The sequence below is a fragment of the Pimephales promelas genome, chromosome 21 (assembly GCF_988280905.1).
Source record: "Pimephales promelas chromosome 21, fPimPro1.hap1.1, whole genome shotgun sequence".
Taxonomy (NCBI): domain Eukaryota; kingdom Metazoa; phylum Chordata; class Actinopteri; order Cypriniformes; family Leuciscidae; genus Pimephales; species Pimephales promelas.
The window spans coordinates 21224006-21237400 of NC_142789.1; the positions used below are offsets into that span (position 1 = coordinate 21224006).

Here is a 13395-nt window from a genome sequence, read left to right on the forward strand (position 1 = left end):
CCCTTGAGAAGAGATATTTAGAAATAATGTTAATGGTTTGAGCACTTCAACAGGTTTCTTCTGTCTGAGGGTGATGGTGGGAAGGAGAGTTTTGGAGGGACATACTGCCTTACAGAATCTGTTAGAAGGAAAACTTTTCCAACATTCATAATTTACTTCCCGTGATACTTCTCTTAAAGTCTTGTGTTCTCGTACATGAAATACAAGGCCGGTGGAGGGGACGTTTTAATTGTAACTGTCAGTCACCAAAAACATATTAAAAGATAATGATCCATGAAGTCTGTGTAATTCATGTCTTAATTTTAAAAAAGTTGTTTAGTTCTGTGTGTGTGAAAAACAGTCAAAAATATCTTCTACACTTCTATATCAAGTTACATGTACCTGTCCCAATATAAAATACCTGTTTAAGTTTTTTTTTTAATAACTGAAAGCAACTTGTATAACAGCTATACAAATTATACTGTTAAATGGATGTAATGTTAAGTAGAATTCAGACAGAATTATTAATTTACATAAACTTGAAGTAGCTGCCTAATCGAAATGAGCTATTTTTCGTTATTTTGTATCAGGAGTATGACTTCATGAAAGCAACATGCACTAATATATCTCAAAATGTCAGTGACAATGATTTGTTTCAAGATGCACAACAGATTTTTTTTTCTAAGGTATATTTTACTGTCTAACGAGGTCTGAAACTGTAGTTCTGTAGGATATAACGTCAGCTTGTGTGCTATGTGATTAATTAATTATGAATCTCATTAATTAGCAGATTTACTCCAATAATGAGTTAACGAGTCATCCAGGTGCAACAAATGGTTTTCTGTTTGGCTTTAAAAGTCCTGGTTTGTATGAAACTTTATCTTGCATGGTTGCTTGTTTATTCAGTGGCTTAGATTGTGGTTTATAGAATGGGTTTGATTGAAGTGACTGTTTTGGTGGTTCTTTATCATCAATTGGTATGGCATGGTGAGTTACATTTTTCTGTTTAGATGTCTGTGTTTTATTTAAAAGTGTTTCTCAGTATTCAGTTCCACAGTTAAACATGGGTCCTTGGACCTTTTTGTGTTTCTTAATCTAATATGTTGTTGTACTAAAGTGATGTGAGTTTATTAACCAACTTGATTATCAAACTGTTTCTGTCTCTCCCTGTAGACAATCTGGTCGGTGTATCCTGTGCTCCTTCTGTCAATACCACCTTCAGCAAGGATGATTCTGAGGGGTCCGGTTCTGTCAATACCACTTTCAGCCAGGATGATTCTGAGGGGTCCGGTTCTGTGAACGCCACCTTCAGCCAGGACGATACTGAGGGGTCCGGTTCTGTGAACGCCACCTTCAGCCAGGACGACACTGAGGGGTCCGGTTCTGTGAACGCCACCTTTAGCCAGGACGATACTGAGGGGTCCGGTTCTGTGAACGCCACCTTAAGCCAGGATGATTCTGAGAGGTCCGGTTCGGTCAATGCCACCTTCAGCCAGGATGATACTGAGGGGTCCGGTTCTGTGAACGCCACCTTCAGCCAGGACGATACTGAGGGGTCCGTGTCCGTGAACGCTACCTTCAGCCAGGACGATACTGAGGGGTCCGGTTCTGTCAACGCCACCTTCAGCCAGGATGATACTGAGGGGTCCGGTTCTGTGAACGCCACCTTCAGCCAGGACGATACTGAGGGGTCTGGTTCTGTGAACGCCACCTTCAGCCAGGACGACACTGAGGGGTCCGGTTCTGTCAACGCCACCTTCAGCCAGGACGATACTGAGGGGTCCGGTTCTGTGAACGCCACCTTCAGCCAGGACGATACCGAGGGGTCCGGTTCTGTGAACGCCACCTTCAGCCAGGACGATACTGAGGGGTCCGGTTCTGTGAACGCCACCTTCAGCCAGGACGATACCGAGGGGTCCGGTTCTGTGAACGCCACCTTCAGCCAGGATGATTCTGAGGGGTCCGGTTCTGTGAACGCCACCTTCAGCCAGGACGATACTGAGGGGTCCGGTTCTGTGAACGCCACCTTCAGCCAGGATGATTCTGAGGGGTCCGGTTCTGTGAACGCCACCTTCAGCCAGGACGATACTGAGGGGTCCGGTTCTGTGAACGCCACCTTCAGCCAGGATGATTCTGAGGGGTCCGGTTCTGTCAATGCCACCTTCAGCCAGGACGATACTGAGGGGTCCGTGTCCGTGAACGCCACCTTCAGCCAGGACAATGATGATGAGTTCGGCTCTGTCAATGCCACCTTCAGCCTGGATGATGCTGAGGGGTCCGGTTCTGTGGACAACTTCAGCCAGGCCTATGCTGAGGGGGTCTAGTTCTGTCAACAGCTTCAAGTCCCTCTTCTTGGGGGTCTGGTTCTATTTTGGCACTTTCTATTTAACTTTTAACCTAAGCCAAGATTCTGTGTAACAAAATAAAATTTTAAGTCTCTGAATGGTTTATTTTTTGTGACTTCTACTTTGTTAATCGGTTTTAACAGTCACTTGGGTTAGTTTGTAGTGATTTTAACATCTGGGAACTGGTGACTTGTCTTTTGAAGTCAGGTTTTTCTCAACAAATCTTTTGCTGTGAACACTTTCTAGTTTAATTTATTTGAAGACTAATAGGACATTGACTGCAATATCTTTGTTTAAATCTATTTAGGGGAACGTTGCTATTTTATGGCAACGCTGTACCACAAAAAAATAGTTCTATAAAATTTTGACTTATTATATATATATATATATATATATATATTTAGAATCTTTCTTTTATACTTGCCATTTATGCAAGCCAATAGATCCCAATAATTTGGTTAACTCATCCTCACTCATCACGGAAGAGCTCTGCACTCTTCATTTGGCTTTTTCCATAATATACTGCCGTATTCATTTTCTGAAAAGACTTTATATGTAAAGTTAATTACTACAGTTAAGACTTATAACTGCAATCATATTGTTGATATTATTATTTATAAAACATCTCAATGGGGAAATTACTGCAATTCCACTGTGGTACAGTAAAAATCATATGGAAAAACTGATATTTTCTCAATTTAATGTTAAAACATGTTAGACAAAGTTGATTTGTGAATTAAAAAAATTGAATTTATCAAAGATGCTCCAAATAAAAACAATAAGCCCTTGAGAAGAGATATTTAGAAATAATGTTAATGGTTTGAGCACTTCAACAGGTTTCTTCTGTCTGAGGGTGATGGTGGGAAGGAGAGTTTTGGAGGGACATACTGCCTTACAGAATCTGTTTGAAGGAAAACTTTTCCAACATTCATAATTTACTTCCCGTGATACTTCTCTTAAAGTCTTGTGTTTTCGTACATAAAATACAAGGCCGGTGGAGGGGACGTTTTAACTGTAACTGTCAGTCACCAAAAAACAAATTAAATGATAATGATCCATAAGTAGTCTGTGTAATTCATGTCTTAATTTTAAAATGTTGTTTAGTTCTGTGTGTGTGAAAAACAGTCAAAAATATCTTCTACTCTTATATATCAAGTTACATGTACCTGTCCCAATATAAAATACCTGTTTAAGTTTTTTTTTTAATAACTGAAAGCAACTTGTATAACAGCTATACAAATTATACTGTTAAATGGATGTAATGTTAAGTAGAATTCAGACAGAATTATTAATTTACATAAACTTGAAGTAGCTGCCTAATCGAAATGAGCTATTTTTCGTTATTTTGTATCAGGAGTATGACTTCATGAAAGCAACATGCACTAATATATCTCAAAATGTCAGTGACAATGATTTGTTTCAAGATGCACAACAGATTTTTTTTTTCTAAGGCATATTTACTGTCTAACGAGGTCTGAAACTGTAGTTCTGTAGGATATAACGTCAGCTTGTGTGCTATGTGATTAATTAATTATGAATCTCATTAATTAGCAGATTTACTCCAATAATGAGTTAACGAGTCATGCAGGTGCAACAAATGGTTTTCTGTTTGGCTTTAAAAGTCCTGGTTTGTATGAAACTTTATCTTGCATGGTTGCTTGTTTTATTCAGTGGCTTAGATTGTGGTTTATAGAATGGGTTTGATTGAAGTGACTGTTTTGGTGGTTCTTTATCATCAGATGGTATGGCATGGTGAGTTACATTTTTCTGTTTAGATGTCTGTGTTTTATTTAAAAGTGTTTCTCAGTATTCAGTTCCACAGTTAAACATGGGTCCTTGGACCTTTTTGTGTTTCTTAATCTAATATGTTGTTGTACTAAAGTAATGTGAGTTTATTAACCAACTTGATTATCAAACTGTTTCTGTCTCTCCCTGTAGACAATCTGGTCGGTGTATCCTGTGCTCCTTCTGTCAATACCACCTTCAGCCAGGATGATTCTGAGGGGTCCGGTTCTGTGAACGCCACCTTCAGCCAGGACGATACTGAGGGGTCCGGTTCTGTCAATGCCACCTTCAGCCAGGACGATACTGAGGGGTCCGGTTCTGTGAACGCCACCTTCAGCCAGGACGATACTGAGGGGTCCGGTTCTGTGAACTCAACCTTCAGCCAAGGTTGATTCTGAGGGGTCCGGTTCTGTGAACGCCACCTTCAGCCAGGATGATACTGAGGGGTCTGGTTCTGTGAACGCCACCTTCAGCCAGGACGATACTGAGGGGTCCGGTTCTGTGAACGCCACCTTCAGCCAGGACGATACTGAGGGGTCCGGTTCTGTGAACGCCACCTTAAGCCAGGATGATTCTGAGGGGTCCGGTTCGGTCAATGCCACCTTCAGCCAGGATGATACTGAGGGGTCCGGTTCTGTGAACGCCACCTTCAGCCAGGACGATACTGAGGGGTCCGTGTCCGTGAACGCTACCTTCAGCCAGGACGATACTGAGGGGTCCGGTTCTGTCAACGCCACCTTCAGCCAGGACGATACTGAGGGGTCCGGTTCTGTGAACTCAACCTTCAGCCAGGATGATACTGAGGGGTCCGGTTCTGTGAACGCCACCTTCAGCCAGGACGATACTGAGGGGTCTGGTTCTGTGAACGCCACCTTCAGCCAGGACGACACTGAGGGGTCCGGTTCTGTCAACGCCACCTTCAGCCAGGACGATACTGAGGGGTCCGGTTCTGTGAACGCCACCTTCAGCCAGGACGATACCGAGGGGTCCGGTTCTGTGAACGCCACCTTCAGCCAGGACGATACTGAGGGGTCCGGTTCTGTGAACGCCACCTTCAGCCAGGACGATACCGAGGGGTCCGGTTCTGTGAACGCCACCTTCAGCCAGGATGATTCTGAGGGGTCCGGTTCTGTGAACGCCACCTTCAGCCAGGACGATACTGAGGGGTCCGGTTCTGTGAACGCCACCTTCAGCCAGGATGATTCTGAGGGGTCCGGTTCTGTGAACGCCACCTTCAGCCAGGACGATACTGAGGGGTCCGGTTCTGTGAACGCCACCTTCAGCCAGGATGATTCTGAGGGGTCCGGTTCTGTCAATGCCACCTTCAGCCAGGACGATACTGAGGGGTCCGTGTCCGTGAACGCCACCTTCAGCCAGGACAATGATGATGAGTTCGGCTCTGTCAATGCCACCTTCAGCCTGGATGATGCTGAGGGGTCCGGTTCTGTGGACAACTTCAGCCAGGCCTATGCTGAGGGGGTCTAGTTCTGTCAACAGCTTCAAGTCCCTCTTCTTGGGGGTCTGGTTCTATTTTGGCACTTTCTATTTAACTTTTAACCTAAGCCAAGATTCTGTGTAACAAAATAAAATTTTAAGTCTCTGAATGGTTTATTTTTTGTGACTTCTACTTTGTTAATCGGTTTTAACAGTCACTTGGGTTAGTTTGTAGTGATTTTAACATCTGGGAACTGGTGACTTGTCTTTTGAAGTCAGGTTTTTCTCAACAAATCTTTTGCTGTGAACACTTTCTAGTTTAATTTATTTGAAGACTAATAGGACATTGACTGCAATATCTTTGTTTAAATCTATTTAGGGGAACGTTGCTATTTTATGGCAACGCTGTACCACAAAAAAATAGTTCTATAAAATTTTGACTTATTATATATATATATATATATATATTTAGAATCTTTCTTTTATACTTGCCATTTATGCAAGCCAATAGATCCCAATAATTTGGTTAACTCGTCCTCACTCATCACGGAAGAGCTCTGCACTCTTCATTTGGCTTTTTCCATAATATACTGCCGTATTCATTTTCTGAAAAGACTTTATATGTAAAGTTAATTACTACAGTTAAGACTTATAACTGCAATCATATTGTTGATATTATTATTTATAAAACATCTCAATGGGGAAATTACTGCAATTCCACTGTGGTACAGTAAAAATCATATGGAAAAACTGATATTTTCTCAATTTAATGTTAAAACATGTTAGACAAAGTTGATTTGTGAATTAAAAAAATTGAATTTATCAAAGATGCTCCAAATAAAAACAATAAGCCCTTGAGAAGAGATATTTAGAAATAATGTTAATGGTTTGAGCACTTCAACAGGTTTCTTCTGTCTGAGGGTGATGGTGGGAAGGAGAGTTTTGGAGGGACATACTGCCTTACAGAATCTGTTTGAAGGAAAACTTTTCCAACATTCATAATTTACTTCCCGTGATACTTCTCTTAAAGTCTTGTGTTTTCGTACATAAAATACAAGGCCGGTGGAGGGGACGTTTTAACTGTAACTGTCAGTCACCAAAAAACAAATTAAATGATAATGATCCATAAGTAGTCTGTGTAATTCATGTCTTAATTTTAAAATGTTGTTTAGTTCTGTGTGTGTGAAAAACAGTCAAAAATATCTTCTACTCTTATATATCAAGTTACATGTACCTGTCCCAATATAAAATACCTGTTTAAGTTTTTTTTTTAATAACTGAAAGCAACTTGTATAACAGCTATACAAATTATACTGTTAAATGGATGTAATGTTAAGTAGAATTCAGACAGAATTATTAATTTACATAAACTTGAAGTAGCTGCCTAATCGAAATGAGCTATTTTTCGTTATTTTGTATCAGGAGTATGACTTCATGAAAGCAACATGCACTAATATATCTCAAAATGTCAGTGACAATGATTTGTTTCAAGATGCACAACAGATTTTTTTTTTCTAAGGCATATTTACTGTCTAACGAGGTCTGAAACTGTAGTTCTGTAGGATATAACGTCAGCTTGTGTGCTATGTGATTAATTAATTATGAATCTCATTAATTAGCAGATTTACTCCAATAATGAGTTAACGAGTCATCCAGGTGCAACAAATGGTTTTCTGTTTGGCTTTAAAAGTCCTGGTTTGTATGAAACTTTATCTTGCATGGTTGCTTGTTTTATTCAGTGGCTTAGATTGTGGTTTATAGAATGGGTTTGATTGAAGTGACTGTTTTGGTGGTTCTTTATCATCAATTGGTATGGCATGGTGAGTTACATTTTTCTGTTTAGATGTCTGTGTTTTATTTAAAAGTGTTTCTCAGTATTCAGTTCCACAGTTAAACATGGGTCCTTGGACCTTTTTGTGTTTCTTAATCTAATATGTTGTTGTACTAAAGTAATGTGAGTTTATTAACCAACTTGATTATCAAACTGTTTCTGTCTCTCCCTGTAGACAATCTGGTCGGTGTATCCTGTGCTCCTTCTGTCAATACCACCTTCAGCCAGGATGATTCTGAGGGGTCCGGTTCTGTCAACGCCACCTTCAGCCAGGATGATACTGAGGGGTCCGGTTCTGTGAACGCCACCTTCAGCCAGGACGATACTGAGGGGTCTGGTTCTGTGAACGCCACCTTCAGCCAGGACGACACTGAGGGGTCCGGTTCTGTCAACGCCACCTTCAGCCAGGACGATACTGAGGGGTCCGGTTCTGTGAACGCCACCTTCAGCCAGGACGATACCGAGGGGTCCGGTTCTGTGAACGCCACCTTCAGCCAGGATGATTCTGAGGGGTCCGGTTCTGTGAACGCCACCTTCAGCCAGGATGATTCTGAGGGGTCCGGTTCTGTGAACGCCACCTTCAGCCAGGATGATTCTGAGGGGTCCGGTTCTGTGAACGCCACCTTCAGCCAGGATGATTCTGAGGGGTCCGGTTTTGTGAACGCCACCTTCAGCCAGGACGATACTGAGGGGTCCGGTTCTGTGAACGCCACCTTCAGCCAGGATGATTCTGAGGGGTCCGGTTCTGTCAATGCCACCTTCAGCCAGGACGATACTGAGGGGTCCGTGTCCGTGAACGCCACCTTCAGCCAGGACAATGATGATGAGTTCGGCTCTGTCAATGCCACCTTCAGCCTGGATGATGCTGAGGGGTCCGGTTCTGTGGACAACTTCAGCCAGGCCTATGCTGAGGGGGTCTAGTTCTGTCAACAGCTTCAAGTCCCTCTTCTTGGGGGTCTGGTTCTATTTTGGCACTTTCTATTTAACTTTTAACCTAAGCCAAGATTCTGTGTAACAAAATAAAATTTTAAGTCTCTGAATGGTTTATTTTTTGTGACTTCTACTTTGTTAATCGGTTTTAACAGTCACTTGGGTTAGTTTGTAGTGATTTTAACATCTGGGAACTGGTGACTTGTCTTTTGAAGTCAGGTTTTTCTCAACAAATCTTTTGCTGTGAACACTTTCTAGTTTAATTTATTTGAAGACTAATAGGACATTGACTGCAATATCTTTGTTTAAATCTATTTAGGGGAACGTCGCTATTTTATGGCAATGCTGTACCACAAAAAAATAGTTCTATAAAATTTTGACTTATTATATATATATTTTTTTTAGAATCTTTCTTTTATACTTGCCATTTATGCAAGCCAATAGATCCAAATAATTTGGTTAACTCATCCTCACTCATCACGGAAGAGCTCTGCACTCTTCATTTGGCTTTTTCCATAATATACTGCCGTATTCATTTTCTGAAAAGACTTTATATGTAAAGTTAATTACTACAGTTAAGACTTATAACTGCAATCATATTGTTGATATTATTATTTATAAAACATCTCAATGGGGAAATTACTGCAATTCCACTGTGGTACAGTAAAAATCATATGGAAAAACTGATATTTTCTCAATTTAATGTTAAAACATGTTAGACAAAGTTGATTTGTGAATTAAAAAAATTGAATTTATCAAAGATGCTCCAAATAAAAACAATAAGCCCTTGAGAAGAGATATTTAGAAATAATGTTAATGGTTTGAGCACTTCAACAGGTTTCTTCTGTCTGAGGGTGATGGTGGGAAGGAGAGTTTTGGAGGGACATACTGCCTTACAGAATCTGTTTGAAGGAAAACTTTTCCAACATTCATAATTTACTTCCCATGATATTTCTCTTAAAGTCTTGTGTTTTCGTACATGAAATACAAGGCCGGTGGAGGGGACGTTTTAACTGTAACTGTCAGTCACCAAAAAACAAATTAAATGATAATGATCCATAAGTAGTCTGTGTAATTCATGTCTTAATTTTAAAAAAGTTGTTTAGTTCTGTGTGTGTGAAAAACAGTCAAAAATATCTTCTACACTTCTATATCAAGTTACATGTACCTGTCCCAATATAAAATACCTGTTTAAGTTTTTTTTTTTAATAACTGAAAGCAACTTGTATAACAGCTATACAAATTATACTGTTAAATGGATGTAATGTTAAGTAGAATTCAGACAGAATTATTAATTTACATAAACTTGAAGTAGCTGCCTAATCGAAATTATCTATTTTTCGTTATTTTGTATCAGGAGTATGACTTCATGAAAGCAACATGCACTAATATATCTCAAAATGTCAGTGACAATGATTTGTTTCAAGATGCACAACAGATTTTTTTTTCTAAGGTATATTTTACTGTCTAACGAGGTCTGAAACTGTAGTTCTGTAGGATATAACGTCAGCTTGTGTGCTATGTGATTAATTAATTATGAATCTCATTAATTAGCAGATTTACTCCAATAATGAGTTAAAGAGTCATCCAGGTGCAACAAATGGTTTTCTGTTTGGCTTTAAAAGTCCTGGTTTGTATGAAACTTTATCTTGCATGGTTGCTTGTTTTATTCAGTGGCTTAGATTGTGGTTTATAGAATGGGTTTGATTGAAGTGACTGTTTTGGTGGTTCTTTATCATCAATTGGTATGGCATGGTGAGTTACATTTTTCTGTTTAGATGTCTGTGTTTTATTTAAAAGTGTTTCTCAGTATTCAGTTCCACAGTTAAACATGGGTCCTTGGACCTTTTTGTGTTTCTTAATCTAATATGTTGTTGTACTAAAGTAATGTGAGTTTATTAACCAACTTGATTATCAAACTGTTTCTGTCTCTCCCTGTAGACAATCTGGTCGGTGTATCCTGTGCTCCTTCTGTCAATACCACCTTCAGCCAGGATGATTCTGAGGGGTCCGGTTCTGTGAACGCCACCTTCAGCCAGGACGATACTGAGGGGTCCGGTTCTGTCAATGCCACCTTCAGCCAGGACGATACTGAGGGGTCCGGTTCTGTGAACGCCACCTTCAGCCAGGACGATACTGAAGGGTCCGGTTCTGAGAACGCCACCTTCAGCCAGGACGATACTGAGGGGTCCGGTTCTGTGAACGCCACCTTCAGCCAGGACGATACTGAGGGGTCCGGTTCTGAGAACGCCACCTTCAGCCAGGACGATACTGAGGGGTCCGGTTCTGTGAACGCCACCTTCAGCCAGGATGATGCTGAGGGGTCCGGTTCTGTCAACGCCACCTTCAGCCAGGACGATACTGAGGGGTCCGGTTCTGAGAACGCCACCTTCAGCCAGGACGATACTGAGGGGTCCGGTTCTGTGAACGCCACCTTCAGCCAGGACGATACCGAGGGGTCCGGTTCTGTCAATGCCACCTTCAGCCAGGACGATACTGAGGGGTCCGGTTCTGTGAACGCCACCTTCAGCCAGGACGATACTGAGGGATCCGGTTCTGTGAACGCCACCTTCAGCCAGGACGATACTGAGGGGTCCGGTTCTGTGAACGCCACCTTCAGCCAGGACGATACCGAGGGGTCCGGTTCTGTCAATGCCACCTTCAGCCAGGACGATACTGAGGGGTCCGGTTCTGTGAACGCCACCTTCAGCCAGGACGATACTGAGGGGTCCGGTTCTGAGAACGCCACCTTCAGCCAGGACGATACTGAGGGGTCCGGTTCTGTGAACGCCACCTTCAGCCAGGATGATGCTGAGGGGTCCGGTTCTGTCAACGCCACCTTCAACCAGGACGATACTGAGGGGTCCGGTTCTGTGAACGCCACCTTCAGCCAGGACGATACTGAGGGGTCCGGTTCTGTGAACGCCACCTTCAGCCAGGATGATTCTGAGGGGTCCGGTTCTGTCAATGCCACCTTCAGCCAGGACGATACTGAGGGGTCCGGTTCTGTGAACGCCACCTTCAGCCAGGACGATACTGAGGGGTCCGGTTCTGTGAACGCCACCTTCAGCCAAGACTATACTGAGGGGTCTGGTTCTGTCAATGCCACCTTCAGCCAGGATGATACTGAGGGGTCCGGTTCTGTGAACGCTACCTTCAGCCAGGACGATACTGAGGGGTCCGGTTCTGTGAACGCCACCTTCAGCCAGGACGATACTGAGGGGTCCGGTTCTGTGAACGCCACCTTCAGCCAGGACGATACCGAGGGGTCCGGTTCTGTGAACGCCACCTTCAGCCAGGACGATACCAAGGGGTTCGGTTCTGTGAACGCCACCTTCAGTCAGGACTATACTGAGGGGTCCGTGTCCGTGAACGTCACCTTCAGCCAGAACGATACTAAGGGGTCCGTGTCCGTGAACGCCACCTTCAGCCAGGACAATGATGATGAGTTCGGCTCTGTCAATGCCACCTTCAGCCTGGATGATGCTGAGGGGTCCGGTTCTGTGGACAACTTCAGCCAGGCCTATGCTGAGGGGGTCTAGTTCTGTCAACAGCTTCAAGTCCCTCTTCTTGGGGGTCTGGTTCTATTTTGGCACTTTCTATTTAACTTTTAACCTAAGCCAAGATTCTGTGTAACAAAATAAAATTTTAAGTCTCTGAATGGTTTATTTTTTGTGACTTCTACTTTGTTAATCGGTTTTAACAGTCACTTGGGTTAGTTTGTAGTGATTTTAACATCTGGGAACTGGTGACTTGTCTTTTGAAGTCAGGTTTTTCCCAACAAATCTTTTGCTGTGAACACTTTCTAGTTTAATTTATTTGAAGACTAATAGGACATTGACTGCAATATCTTTGTTTAAATCTATTTAGGGGAACGTTGCTATTTTATGGCAACGCTGTACCACAAAAAAATAGTTCTATAAAATTTTGACTTATTATATATATTTAGAATCTTTCTTTTATACTTGCCATTTATGCAAGCCAATAGATCCCAATAATTTGGTTAACTCATCCTCACTCATCACGGAAGAGCTCTGCACTCTTCATTTGGCTTTTTCCATAATATACTGCCGTATTCATTTTCTGAAAAGACTTTATATGTAAAGTTAATTAATACAGTTAAGACTTATAACTGCAATCATATTGTTGATATTATTATTTATAAAACATCTCAATGGGGAAATTACTGCAATTCCACTGTGATACAGTAAAAATCATATGGAAAAACTGATATTTTCTCAATTTAATGTTAAAACATGTTAGACAAAGTTGATTTGTGAATTAAAAAAATTGAATTTATCAAAGATGCTCCAAATAAAAACAATAAGCCCTTGACAAGAGATATTTAGAAATAATGTTAATGGTTTGAGCACTTCAACAGGTTTCTTCTGTCTGAGGGTGATGGTGGGAAGGAGAGTTTTGGAGGGACATACTGCCTTACAGAATCTGTTTGAAGGAAAACTTTTCCAACATTCATAATTTACTTCCCGTGATACTTCTCTTAAAGTCTTGTGTTTTCGTACATAAAATACAAGGCCGGTGGAGGGGACGTTTTAACTGTAACTGTCAGTCACCAAAAAACAAATTAAATGATAATGATCCATAAGTAGTCTGTGTAATTCATGTCTTAATTTTAAAAAAGTTGTTTAGTTCTGTGTGTGTGAAAAACAGTCAAAAATATCTTCTACACTTCTATATCAAGTTACATGTACCTGTCCCAATATAAAATACCTGTTTAAGTTTTTTTTTTTTTCATAACTGAAAGCAACTTGTATAACAGCTATACAAATTATACTGTTAAATGGATGTAATGTTAAGCAGAATTCAGACAGAATTATTAATTTACATAAACTTGAAGTAGCTGCCTAATCGAAATTATCTATTTTTCGTTATTTTGTATCAGGAGTATGACTTCATGAAAGCAACATGCACTAATATATCTCAAAATGTCAGTGACAATGATTTGTTTCAAGATGCACAACAGATTTTTTTTTTCTAAGGTATATTTTACTGTCTAACGAGGTCTGAAACTGTAGTTCTGTAGGATATAACGTCAGCTTGTGTGCTATGTGATTAATTAATTATGAATCT

At 41.2% G+C, this 13395-nt stretch overlaps 3 protein-coding genes and 1 long non-coding RNA gene across 4 annotated transcripts; all 4 read left to right on the top strand.

Moving 5' to 3' along the window:
• The first annotated feature begins 832 nt into the window (after positions 1–832).
• Positions 833–5713, top strand: LOC148970455 (uncharacterized). Its single transcript, XM_089124938.1, has 3 exons — positions 833–966; positions 1153–2168; positions 4734–5713. The coding sequence occupies exons 1-3, from the start codon at positions 909–911 to the stop codon at positions 5592–5594; spliced, it is 1935 nt and encodes a 644-aa protein (XP_088981064.1). The 5' UTR covers positions 833–908; the 3' UTR covers positions 5595–5713.
• On the top strand, positions 3930–4646 carry LOC148970456 (uncharacterized). Its single transcript, XR_016148418.1, has 2 exons — positions 3930–4076; positions 4263–4646. It is a non-coding gene; the product is annotated as an uncharacterized LOC148970456 (long non-coding RNA).
• Positions 5714–7205: 1492 nt separating the features above from the next.
• LOC148970457 (uncharacterized) lies at positions 7206–8414 on the top strand. Its single transcript, XM_089124936.1, has 2 exons — positions 7206–7363; positions 7550–8414. The coding sequence occupies exons 1-2, from the start codon at positions 7306–7308 to the stop codon at positions 8293–8295; spliced, it is 804 nt and encodes a 267-aa protein (XP_088981062.1). The 5' UTR covers positions 7206–7305; the 3' UTR covers positions 8296–8414.
• A 1487-nt stretch (positions 8415–9901) lies between these two features.
• Positions 9902–11970, top strand: LOC148970458 (uncharacterized). The gene is made up of 2 exons (XM_089125131.1): positions 9902–10059; positions 10246–11970. Exons 1-2 carry the CDS (start codon positions 10002–10004, stop codon positions 11844–11846), a joined length of 1659 nt encoding a protein of 552 aa, XP_088981257.1. The 5' UTR covers positions 9902–10001; the 3' UTR covers positions 11847–11970.
• Positions 11971–13395: the final 1425 nt, after the last annotated feature.